Source organism: Neoarius graeffei, chromosome 13 (genome assembly GCF_027579695.1).
Source record: "Neoarius graeffei isolate fNeoGra1 chromosome 13, fNeoGra1.pri, whole genome shotgun sequence".
Taxonomy (NCBI): domain Eukaryota; kingdom Metazoa; phylum Chordata; class Actinopteri; order Siluriformes; family Ariidae; genus Neoarius; species Neoarius graeffei.
Genome location: NC_083581.1, coordinates 43254421 through 43267822, shown reverse-complemented (window position 1 = coordinate 43267822; position 13402 = coordinate 43254421). Strand labels below are relative to the sequence as shown.

Below are 13402 nucleotides of genomic sequence, written 5' to 3'. Positions count from 1 at the left end.
ATTACAGCAAAATGGAAAGAATATGTCACCACTACAAACTTGACAAGAGAAGGCCGCCCACCAAAACTCATAGATGCAAGGAGGGCATTAAATTGGAGATGCAACAAAGGCACCAACGATAACACAGAGGGAGCTGCAAAGATCCACAGTGGAGGAGATGGGAGTATCTGTCCATAGGACCACTTTAAGCCATACATGCCACAGAGTGGGGCTTTATGGAAGAGTGGCCAGAAAAAAAAGCCATTGCTTAAAAAATCATGTTTGCAGTTTGCCCAACAGCATGTGGCAGACTCCCAAAACACATGGAAGAAGATTCTCTGGTCAAATGAGACAAAAATTGAACTTTTTGGCCATCATGGGAAATGCCATGTGTGGTGCAAACCCAACACCCTGAGAACACCATTCCTACAGTGAAGCATGGTGGTGGCAGCATCATGCTGTGAGGATGTTTTTCATCTGCAAGGACAGGAAAGCTGGTCAGGACTGAAGGAAAGATGGATGGCACCAAATACAGGGCAATTCTGGAGGAAAACCTGTTTGAGTCAGCCAGAGGTTTGAGACTGGGATGAAGGTTCACGTTCCAGCAGGACAATGACCCTAAACATAGTGCTAAAGCTACACTGGAGTGGTTTAAAGGGAAACGTTTAAATATCTTGGAATGGCCTAATCAAAGCCCAGACCTCAATCCAACTGGGAATCTGTAGCAGAACTTGAAGATTGCTGTACACCAACACAACCCATCTAACTTGAAGGAGTTGGGGCAGTTTTGCCTTGAGGAATGGGCAAAAATCCCAGTGGCTAGATGTGCTAAGCTAATAGAGATTTACCCCAAGAGACTTGCAGCTGTAATTGCAGCAAAAGGTGGCTCTACAAAGTATTGACTTTTTTCCTTTTTTTTGGGGGGGGGGGGGTATGGATACTTATGTACACTCCAGATTTCTGTTTTTTCTTCTTAATTATTTCTTGTGTCACAATTAAAACAAAAAACAAAAAAACAACCCGATGTGCAGCTTTAAAGTGGTAGGCATGTTGTGTAAATCAAATGGTGCTACCCCCCCCAAAATCCATTTTAATTCCAGCTTGTAATGTAACAAGACAGGACAAACACCAAGGGGATAAATACTTTTGCAAGGCACTGTAAGAGACGCTTCTATCCAGAGTGGCATACAATATATCCAGAGCAGCCTGAAGAGCAGTTAGGGTTTAGGTGCCTTGCTCAAGGGCACTTCAGCCATTCCTGCTGGTCCAGGGAATCGAACTGTTGACCTTTTGGGTTCCAAAGCTGCTTCTCGAACCATTAGGCCATGGCTTCTTAACAGGGTTCATTACAATAGAGAAGCCCAAATCAAATTGTGGGACATTTGAGGAAGTGAAAATCTACAAATGAATACTCACCTTAAAGGTATCTGCTAGGATCTCTGCCCCTCTTTGATTAGTTCTTTTTGACAACCCCACAAAAAACTCCTGACCTACAGAGAGATACACTTGTACTTTACACTCCTTGCATAAGAAATGGTAAGTCTTCTTCACAAGTGTAGCTTTAATCCCAACCAATCATGGTTTTTTAGGCTCAGAACAGTTCAACTAGAATGAGACATGATCCTGATTGGCCGGAATGAAAACCTATAGCCATGCTGGAATTGTGTGAGGATGAGATACACATGTCACAAATGTACAAAGCATTATGCTTGGTCCACCTTATGGACTACAGTTAGTAATGTGGAAGTAGTAGACAAACGTCACACTGATTAGTATGTACAGTATTTCTTGATTAAAGGACTGATTTGGACTGTAACATTTATAATATAATTAGAAACACTTAACAGTTATTCCACGAAATCGAGTCATACATGAGCTGATAGCTGATGAGACTGAGTGGAATAACTTTTATTCTATCCACATTCACTGGATTTTGAGAAACAGAGCATTTTTATTTTTTGCAAATTCGATAAATAAAAACTTAATACAAAACGTCCGATAAAATAATTTCCGCTTAGAACGTAAACAAACCGGCGAAATGACGGTAATAATTTGTGAAAAATGCTATAATAATAATAATAATAATTCCTGGAAAAAAAAAAAAGATATGTTCTTACCATCAAATACTTTCATTCTATATTTTGTTGCTTTTTTTGTAATTTTTGGAGTTTTGTTTTCAAGTAGGGTTTTTATTTCGTCCTTGGTTGGTTCAGTAACTCGTTCCAACATTTTGTTTTTCTTCTTTAGGGTTTTTTGGTGGTTGGCAAACCAACTCAAAAGGTGCATTACCACCACTGACTGGGTAGAAGATATGGGGGGGCCTATATTCTTTTAGCCATTTCTGTTTCTTTTAAATACTTGATAAAAAGTGATATATCTGACTTGATATGCTCTGCCATTGTGTTTTTCTCTCCTCACGGTATATGAGCTGATAGCCTAGTAGTAGAGTAGCCAATAAGAGCATGCAATTGCTCATATCCAGTGAACGTGGACAGAATAAATGGGGATATATTTGATTTATATCAATCAGTGATTGTGTAAATAAAGATAGAGAATTGAATGAATGACTTTGGGGGAGGATGGTGATTTTACTGACTGACTAGGTAATTGACTGGAGAAAAATTAGTGTCTCCTTGGTTAGAGGAATGAAGCAACTGATTTGATTTCCAGTTCCTGTAAGAGAAATATGAAGTTCCCCTTGTGGAATCTTGGTTTCTTCTCCCTTGGCAGGGTTTCCTTGGGGACATTCAGGGATAATAGTACATTCACATTGGAAAAATGGGAAAACTTCTGATTATTCTAAATTAAAAAGTGCCCAGGCATTCTCGTGTCCTTTACATCAGAGTGTGAATTTCTGACAGCCCTGATTTGTCAACCAAACCCACAAGTGAAGCAGTTGGTTATGTGAAGCAACTGCAACAAAACGATGGTTATGTAAATTTAATCTTGGCTAACATCATTTACACTGTAGCGGTGTTCAAGTTAAATATCAGGACAGTTTGGCCAGCTGGGTAGTCCTATATTTAGTTACTTTTCATAATAAACTAAAATGACTGTTCTACAATATTAATGCACTGGATGAATGGAATGTTGGCTGCAGTAACAAAAGCCATGCCAACTGCTTCACTTGTGGGTTTGGTTGACAAATCAGGGCTGTCAGAAATTCACACTCAGATGGCAAAATGAAAGGTTTTTCCCAACCAGAACAAGGTATTTACAGTTACCCTTTCATGACATGAAGGCAATACAAAGCAAGTACGTCTATACGGTACAAGTGCTGTGATGAACTGTATGGTAAAATCATCATCATCATCATGCTATCACTGGTATTTCAAGGTTGTACCACTGTATAATGTAATATTACACAACAGTTAGTTTTGGTCCACTAATTTGAGTGGTTGAGCAGAGTTCCAGGAGAGCCGATATTTATTATAACGACATTGTGTGCATCACTGCGCTCGTCTGTGTTCGCCATGTAAAATTCCCCTTCCTAGTTTGAAACGGATACTACATTAGTGTAGTAGTGACATCATTAGCAGAAATGGCAAATCAATATCCATCCATTATCTATACCGCTTATCCATCAGCGTCATGTGGAAGCTGGAGCCAATCCTAGCTGAGTACGGATGAGAGGCGGGTTACACCCTGAAGTGAGCGATCTATTTTTGCTAGTGAAGTAAAAACAAACAACATTTGGCCATGTTTCGTCTGAAATGTCACTCAGTATTAATTTCTTGTTTACAGAACTGTTATATAAAAGCAATACCACACTCGAGGCTGTACCGTTGTATGGAATATCAGCACGACTGTGATTAGCTATGACCGAATCACAGCCATGCTCATATTCAGTCCAACATATTCAGCACTCCCTCTCATGTGATAGTGCTTAAATGACGTGTAATATTAACAGCGATTTGCTGTCAGTACCTGTAAAAAGAACGTCTCCTCCATCCAGCGTAGCCAATTCATCTGTAATCTCCACAATGTTCAGGCCAAGCTCTTTCAAAGCGTCCTTCATGGCCTTGGTCTGAAAAAAAGAAAGTGGACATTTGATTACATTCAAATATATTTGTATTGAGTCCATTTCATTCCAGTCCATTTCCTCCGAGATGCATATTTTTCCATTGCTGTCCATTTTAATGATACTTTCCAGAGTAATTATTGTGCTCTTTCCAGCTGTTTTATTGTACACAGTCATAAAAGTGGTTTCTGGAACCGCAGACTTGGGCTGTGCCCAGAACTGCAGCCTGTTCTTCAGTAGTGAACTGTTCAGGTCCAGGTCTTTGGTTCATTCTATGGACATGATACATGACAGAGCCTTAATGTGTCACACAGGCTTTCAATAGCAGTGCAACAGAAAATTATGAAAAAAAAATTTCAACCTGACTGATCCAAGCCAGCTAATGCCTTAAGACAAAAAACAAGCCTCACGATTGGTTCAACTGTAACATAACATGGTGAGATCATTCTTCTTCCTATTTTCTACAAGCTCTATATTATCATCAACTCCATAAAAAGGCTTCATCAACTGGAAATCAAAACATCCACCCATCCATTATCTGTAGCCGCTTATCCTGTGCAGGGTCGCAGGCAAGCTGGAGCCTATCCCAGCTGACTATGGGCGAAAGGCGGGGTACACCCTGGACAAGTCGCCAGGTCATCACAGGGCTGACACATAGACACAGACAACCATTCACACTCACATTTCACACCTACGGTCAATTTAGAGCCACCAGTTAACCTAACCTGCATGTCTTTGGACTGTGGGGGAAACCGGAGCACCTGGAGGAAACCCACGCAGACACGGGGAGAACATGCAAACTCCGCACAGAAAGGCCCTTGCCGGCCGCTGGGCTCGAACCCAGAACCTTCTTGCTGTGAGGTGACAGTGCTAACCACTACACCACCGTGCTGCCTGGAAATCAAAGCATGATTTGTAAACATCTTAAAAGTCCTTCTGTCCAGGTTTCTATCTAAATATTTGGTGTGGTTGCTTGGTTCCTCTGTGCTGTTCACTATATAGTTTGGACGGCTCATTTTGTCTGAAAGCACAGTGAAAAGCATGGCTGTAGGTTCTGTCAAAACACTCTACCCTATAATGTATAAAATATGGCCATCGGTTCTAATGAAGGTGGTGTGACATGTGTCTGTCACTTCTAGAGAAGAGCGAGTTTATTCCAACATCTCAAATCTAACGTTTTCCATGTGATTGTGATAAACTGATAAAAAGGTTGTATTTTGGTAAGAAACAGACTTTCTTCCTGTCGCTCTTCAGCCTCTGGTCTAGAAAGAAAAACGATTACGTCTGCTTTTTTGGAAGCCTCAGCAGCGTTTGACAAAATGTTACCAGGCTGTCCAAGATATCTAGATGAGATCATCACTCAGGACCTGGGGGTGATGTCATTGTGAAAGGAAATGTAAAAGTTTTTATGAAGAAAAGAAGCCAAACGAAGTGACCTAGAGAAGAAAAAATGACCAAAATTAAAAAAAGAAGAAGAAATTCAGTTTAAACACTTGGATCCTTCTGAGGTAAGAACTTGTAAGTTGATCTTGATAAAGTAACACATCTGTTGTGTTTGTGCACTCTATGTTTGTGTGCGCGCGCATCTGTCTGCATGCGTGTTTGATTTATAGCCCCGTTTGGCTACTCTCAGAGGCCCAGATTTTACAGCAGCGAATCAGTGTTTCCACGGCGATATCTGGGAATGAGGTCATCGCACTGCTAATCGAACGCTTCTGCTTCAGCTCCTGTCGAGCCAAGCATGTCATCACGCAGGCATGCTACCATGATGACCGCAGGGGCCCTGGTTTCCTGAGATAGTGCAAGGCAGCTGCCCACCCACCGACCCACATTAACAGACACGCCTGCTTCACATGTGTACACACACACATACACACACACACACACACACACACACACACTGCAACTACTGAGAGAAAGGGAGAAAGAGCTGGCTCATGCAGCAGACACAGTGAGAGGGTACAGTACCAACCCTGTTTTCAGGGTCTGAGGGTCAAAGGTCATCAGATCTATGTCTCAGAATTTTTTGTTTGGGTAATGCAGGGAATCTTTAACCAAAGTAAAAATCAACCAACATGTCAATCGAAAGATGTTTAAAAGAAAAATCCTCAAATCAGAATGTGATTTACGACAAATATTGACATCATTCAGACGAGTTATACACTTTATAAGCAAATTCTATGTTAGAATTAATAGTTGGACAGTGTACATAAGACTTGTCCCCACTTTCTGTTATTACACAGCCTTGCTCATGTTCAGATCAGTGTCCCCGACATGTGGAGGGATTAAGGGGCTTTTAAAACCTGAACACTGGCTCTCATGGCTGCAGAGATAAAGCCGCCTGTCTCATTAGCAGATGCGAGTGATTTTAACAGCAGAGGCCTTTCAAAAACAGACAAGATGGCTGAAGTAAAAGTGCTTCACTGCGCATTTGATTGACAGGGACGCAGTACATCTACACTCCCACACAAACACAGAGAGAGAGAGAGAGAAAAAAAAACTGTCTGGCTTTTTAAACAGCTCTCCTCCAGTTCGAAAGAAAGACAGATGAAGAACTGCATGGCAGTGTGCTGAGCTGTAAAGACCTCTTTATCTGCTGATCTAATTCATTATGAACAGACAGCTCTGTGCGCGCGTGGTATTAGACTCATGACAACACCAAGTAAAATAAGCACTTCAAATGTAAAAGCACGATTAAAAAAGAGCGTCACGTTATAAAATTTTAAAACCCCTGAAATTATTCGAGAAAAATCTATTTTATCCCTTAAGATAAATCCGACACGTCAGGGATCATTTTTTTACTGATACGGATTTTACTGATGAACACAAAAGGTGAAAATGTTTCATTCACATTTCTATGATGAGAGTGAAACGATTACTTCGTAATAATTCACCTGATTACTCAAAATATGACAAAATGTAAAGTAAAATTTCATAAAAATCCCATCAATTAATTGGACCTCCCCGTGTCTTTGTTTATTCACTTTGTGTATCGTGTAAAGTGCATTTGTAAAGTCATCTACTTTTACATTTAAAGAAGGAATGAAATTGAGAAAATTATTCATTCAAGTTCAAAACTAATAACTAAATGACTATAATATGATTAAATTTTTATACATTTTTGTCAGGTGCACTACAATAAATTCACTTTGTGAAAATGAACACGGAGACACAGTATCATGGTTTCCACAGAAGCAGGAGGACTTCTCCATGTTGAAAAATGAATGTCGTCTCTCTTACTGTTATTCTTTAGAATGAAAACCTGACTGCTGCGGTCATGCTGCTTTAATCCTTTCGTGCTGTCAACATGTGTCACTGGTTTGTTTGGGTTTTTTAGCCAGAGAGCTAGAAATGATTAATATAATTAATAGCATTAGTCATATCCGGATGATACAGACTGGGCTGGTGTATCTGACCATAAAAATACAACAACCACATCATAGTGGTGAACAGCATTAAAAATAAATCAGTGACGGAGTGGTGTGATGAAGAAGAGTTACAGTTACAGTGGTGCTTGAAAGTTTGTGAACCCTTTAGAATTTTCTATATTTCTGCATAAATATGACCTAAAACATCATCAGATTTTTACACAAATCCTAAAAGTAGATAAAGAGAACCCAGTTAAACAAATGAGACAAAAAATATTATACTTGGTCATTTATTTATTGAGGAAAATGATCCAATATTACATATCTGTGAGTGGCAAAAGTATGTGAACCTCCAGGATTAGCAGTTAATTTGAAGGTACAATTAGAGTCAGGTGTTTGTCATCCCACTGATTGAAATCAGGTGTGAGTGGGCACCCTGTTTTATTTAAAGAACAGGGATCTATCAAAGTCTGATCTTCACAACACGTTTGTGGAAGTGTATCATGGCACGAACAAAGGAGATTTCTGAGAACCTCAGAAAAAGCGTTGTTGATGTTCATCAGGCTGGAAAAGGTTACAAAACCATCTCTAAAGAGTTTGGACTCCACCAATCCACAGTCAGACAGATTGTGTACAAATGGAGGAAATTCAAGACCATTGTTCCCCTCCCCAGGAGTAGCTGACCAACAAAGATCACTCCAAGAGCAAGGTGTGTAATAGTCAGCAAGGTCACAAAGGACCCCACGGTAACTTCTAAGCAACTGAAGGCCTCTCTCACATTGGCTAATGTTCATGAGTCCACCATCAGAACACTGAAGAACAATGGTGTGCATGGCAGGGTTGCAAGGAGAAAGCCACTGCTCTCCAAAAAGAACATTGCTGCTCATCTGCAGTTTGCTAAAGATCACGTGGACAAGCCAGAAGGCTATTGGAAAAATGTTTTGTGGACGGAGGAGACCAAAATAGAACTTTTTGGTTTAAATGAGAAGCGTTATGTTTGGGGAAAGGAAAACACTGCATTCCAGCATAAGAACCTTATCCCATCTATGAAAACATGGTGGTGGTAGTATCATGGTTTGGGCCTGTTTTGCTGCATCTGGGCCAGGACGGCTTGTCATCATTGATGAAATAATGAATTGTGAATTATACCAACGAATTCTAAAGGAAAATGTCAGGACATCTGTCCATGAACTGAATCTCAAGAGAAGGTGGGTCATGCAGCAAGACAACGACCCTAAGCACACAAGTTGTTCTACCAAAGAACGGTTAAAGAAGAATAAAGTTAATGTTTTGGAATGGCCAAGTCAAAGTCCTGCCCTTAATCCAATCAAAATGTTGTGGAAGGACCTGAAGCGAGCAGTTCATGTGAGGAAACCCACCAACATCCCAGAGTTGAAGCTGTTCTGTACGGAGGAATGGGCTAAAATTCCTCCAAGCCGGTGTGCAGGACTGATCAACAGTTACTGGAAACGTTTAGTTGCAGTTATTGCTGCACAAGGGGGTCACACCAGATACGGAAAGCAAAAGTTCACATACTTTTGCCACTCACAGATATGTAATATTGGGTCATTTTCCTGAAGAAATAAATGACCAAGTATAATATTTTTGTCTCAGTTGTTTAACTGGGTTCTCTTTATCTACTTTTAGGACTTGTGTAAAAATCTGATGATGTTTTAGGTCATATTTATGCAGCAATATAGAAAATTCTAAAGGGTTCACAAACTTTCAAGCACCACTATCACCCTGTAGCTGATTATTTTCTATATCCTACCACTGTAATTTGCCAGTAATTATAATTATTTACTAAAGATTGACTAGGGTTGGGTATTAGTTGAATTTTATTCTGATTCTGTTCATCAATTCCGGTTCTTATCGAGTCCCCGTTTCGAATCCACAGTAGTTAAAAACAAACAAACAAACAAAAAACCAAAAAAACAAAACACAAGGTCAAATGCTGAGATCAAGGTGTTAAATTTTGTCTGAACCACATCAGCATGTTTGTGAGACCCTGAAGAGCCGTAATCAAAGTCTATATCACTCTTCATTTAAACACTACATACAGTCTTTCAGTTTTATCAATACGGCATACAAGTGTCTGTTCAAGAGAAAACAAGAGATTTACAAACAGCCTCATAATCCAAATCATAATCTGACAGAACTGAAGCCAAGGTGATTCACATTTCCATCTGATCAAACAAGGCAAGCCATCACTTGAACTGTTCAACAGAAAAATAACTATAATGTAAATTTATTACGATAAAATAGTTGCCGAGTTGAACATCGAGCAGGGTGACTAAACTAGACCACCACGATGAGCTAAAGTTAGCTACATGCTACATTCTGACAAACCTCTAAAGCCTTTAATTATTTTTCATGATGTTGACACTTAATTCTCCTCCTTACACACAGTTTGTCTGGGATTACTTGTTATTATGGAAATGGAGATTTAACAGAACAGCTCTCGTATTACAGCATTGATATTCTTCATTCGGAATAAATTTTTTCAAATTGATGATCTTCATACATAAACACAAATGTTCTGATGGTGTTTCTGATCTGTTCAGAAATGTGTACTCTAAATACAACAGATGAAAAAAGAAGCCATGCTGTACAGAACAATCCTGGCCTGAAGCAAAGACTTCTGGGAGACGTGCCGAGTCAGTTGTGTTCCCGAGTTCCTGAGGTTTGTAATATCACACAGCAGTCATTAGAGCGGTTATAAAACAGTGACATGGCATGCTTTCCACTGCATCACTTCACTGCCATTCCATTCATGTGACGAAGTTTCGTTTAAAACTTAATCCGTTATCCACCCAAGATGCCAATTCAGTACAATCTTATGCAACACTTCCATCTCATGACCACGCTTTCCCTTCTCAGTGCAGAGCCAGACACTGACTAGATTAAGAGGAACTTTATTCATCACACGTACACTTAAGCACAGTGAAATTCCTCTCTGGATTTAACCCATCTGAAGCAGTGAACACACAAGTAAGCAATGAGCACACACACACATACCCAGAGCAGTAGGCGGCTATGCTACAGCACCCGGGGAGCAGTCAGGGGGTTAGGTGCCTTCAAGGCACTTCAGCCCAAGGCCGCCTCATGTTAACCAAACCTTTGGACTGTGGGGGAAACCGGAGGCACCTGGACAAAACCCACAGACACGGGGAGAACATGCAAACTCCACACAGAAAGGCCCCTCATTGGCTGCTGGGTTCAAACCCAGAACCTTCTTGCTGTGAGGTGACAGTGCTAACCACTACACCACCAAGCCGCCCTGACAATTAAGAAGTGGTAGCTAACACAATGTAATAACTAGCTACAGTGGGGCAAAAAAGTATTTAGTCAGTCACCAATTGTGCAAGTTCTCCCACTTAAAAAGATGAGAGAGGCCTGTAATTTTCATCATAGGTATACCTCAACTATGAGAGACAAAATAAAAAAAAAAATCTAGAAAATCACATTGTCTGATTTGTAAAGAATTTATTTGCAAATTATGGTGGAAAATAAAGTATTTGGTCAATAACAAAAGTTCATCTCAATACTTTGTTATATACCCTTTGTTGGCAATGACAGAGGTCAAACGTTTTCTGCAAGTCTTCACAAGGTTTTCACACACTGTTGCTGGTATTTTGGCCCATTCCTCCATGCAGATCTCCTCTAGAGCAGTGATGTTTTGGGGCTGTCGCTGGGCAACACGGACTTTCAACTCCCTCCAAAGATTTTCTATGGGGTTGAGATCTGGAGACTGGCTAGGCCACTCCAGGACCTTGAAATGCTTTTTACGAAGCCACTCCTTCGTTGCCCAGGCGGTGTGTTTGGGATCATTGTCATGCTGAAAGACCCAGCCACGTTTCATCTTCAATGCCCTTGCTGATGGAAGGAGGTTTTCACTCAATCTCACGATACATGGCCCCATTCATTCTTTCCTTTACACGGATCAGTCGTCCTGGTCCCTTTGCAGAAAAACAGCCCCAAAGCATGATGTTTCCACCCCCATGCTTCACAGTAGGTATGGTGTTCTTTGGATGCAACTCAGCATTCTTTCTCCTCCAAACACAACAAGTTGAGTTTTTACTAAAAAGTTCTATTTTGGTTTCATCTGACCATATGACATTCTCCCAATCCTCTTCTGGATCATCCAAATGCTCTCTAGCAAACTTCAGACGGGCCTGGACATGTACTGGCTTAAGCAGGGGGACACGTCTGGCACTGCAGGATTTGAGTCCCTGGCGGCGTAGTGTGTTACTGATGGTAGCCTTTGTTACTTCGGTCCCAGCTCTCTGCAGGTCATTCACTAGGTCCCCCAGTGTGGTTCTGGGATTTTTGCTCACCGTTCTTGTGATCATTTTGACCCCACGGGGTGAGATCTTGCGTGGAGCCCCAGATCGAGGGAGATTATCAGTGGTCTTGTATGTCTTCCATTTTCTAATAATTGCTCCCACAGTTGATTTCTTCACACCAAGCTGCTTACCTATTGCAGATTCAGTCTTCCCAGCCTGGTGCAGGTCTACAATTTTGTTTCTGGTGTCCTTTGACAGCTCTTTGGTCTTGGCCATAGTGGAGTTTGGAGTGTGACTGTTTGAGGTTGTGGACAGGTGTCTTTTATACTGATAACGAGTTCAAACAGGTGCCATTAATACAGGTAACGAGTGGAGGACAGAGGAGCCTCTTAAAGAAGTTGTTACAGGTCTATGAGAGCCAGAAATCTTGCTTGTTTGTAGGTGACCAAATACTTATTTTACCGAGGAATTTACCAATTAATTCATTAAAAATCCTACAATGTGATTTCCTGGATTCTTTCCCCCCATTCTGTCTCTCATAGTTGAGGTATACCTATGATGAAAATTACAGGCCTCTCTCATCTTTTTAAGTGGGAGAACTTGCACAATTGGTGGCTGACTAAATACTTTTTTGCCCCACTGTAGCTAGTTGGCCAGATGTTAAGTGCATTAATACAGACTAAGTGAAATGAACAAGTACATGGTACATGATGGTTGAGTCCTAGCAAGCCAGAAGGCCATTGGGTATTGTTTTGACTTGCTACTGTATGGGACATGGTATTCTCTCCTTATATCATAAGCCATTTTAGTCTGGTCTTTATTTTCTCTTGATGTTTCACCAATGTTTAAGGAGTAGTTTTTTTTTTTTTACCTACTTGTCCACCAGCTTACCACTAATAAAAGAAATTATATTCTGGATACAAAATCTGCTTGTCCCAGGACTACTGATTTGACCACCCCTGTCTCTCTGTCACGGCCATTATCTTGTCAAGTGATAATGAAGAGCTCTCTCTTTCACTCAAACAGTAACAGATCCCAGTGTGCCAATGCCTGAGCTTCTGGCCTTCACCTTATTATGGCCTCCCTGCTGAGCTGTGCCCTTCTTTACTGCTACCAGTGACTGCCAGGACCCCCCCCTTTCCCCCTGCTCTCTTTCTCTTTTGGGTACATTCCTGCCATTCCACTGTGCAAACGATCGCTGGGGCACGAAGAATGGATTTCACTCTCCTGCTAGACAGAAAGAAAAAGAGGGAGGGAAGAGGGCACGGTGCGATAAAGTATCCTGTGTAATTGCGCACGGCATTGATTAAGTGCATTTGACGCTCACAATAAAAGGACCTTGGGGACAGAAATGAGGTGAGAGAGAAAGAAAGAAGTGCATTCCTGACTCTGGTGAAAGCCATTCTTCAGGGTTCCTCAGACACGGGTATTGAGTGAAAACAACTTATTGATCTGCCAGTTAGTTCTTTTCCATCCATGTGTCCTGTACAGTGGACTAGATACTGTAGTTTTTCTGCATGCTGCCTGTGTGACAGGACCACTGCTCAGAATATGCTCTTGGAGAATCAGGCATCAGATCTTTATTTGCTGAATACAAAGGATTCACATAAAAGCCGAGTGCACAAGTATATGCCCTATATACTGAATCAAGAAGAAATGCTGAACATGGAAAGACATCTTGATCACAACCAGGCTTCCTGAAATTTAGACATTTATTGCTTTCTGGGAAAAAACAATGAGGGAAAAAA

The 13402-nt window shown here is 40.9% G+C and overlaps 1 protein-coding gene across 2 annotated transcripts in view; it reads right to left on the bottom strand.

Annotated features, from left to right (window-relative positions):
- The window catches only part of ddah1 (dimethylarginine dimethylaminohydrolase 1), a 151050-nt gene that overhangs the window by 15034 nt on the left and 122614 nt on the right, over nucleotides 1–13402 (bottom strand). For both annotated transcript variants that reach the window (XM_060937770.1, XM_060937769.1), the window contains exons 2-3: nucleotides 3907–4006; nucleotides 1396–1469 (exon numbers count right to left, since the gene is read on the bottom strand). In XM_060937770.1, the coding sequence (XP_060793753.1) occupies nucleotides 1396–1469; nucleotides 3907–3997 (165 nt within the window). In that variant the 5' untranslated portion in view covers nucleotides 3998–4006. The remainder of the gene's footprint in view (nucleotides 1–1395; nucleotides 1470–3906; nucleotides 4007–13402) is intronic.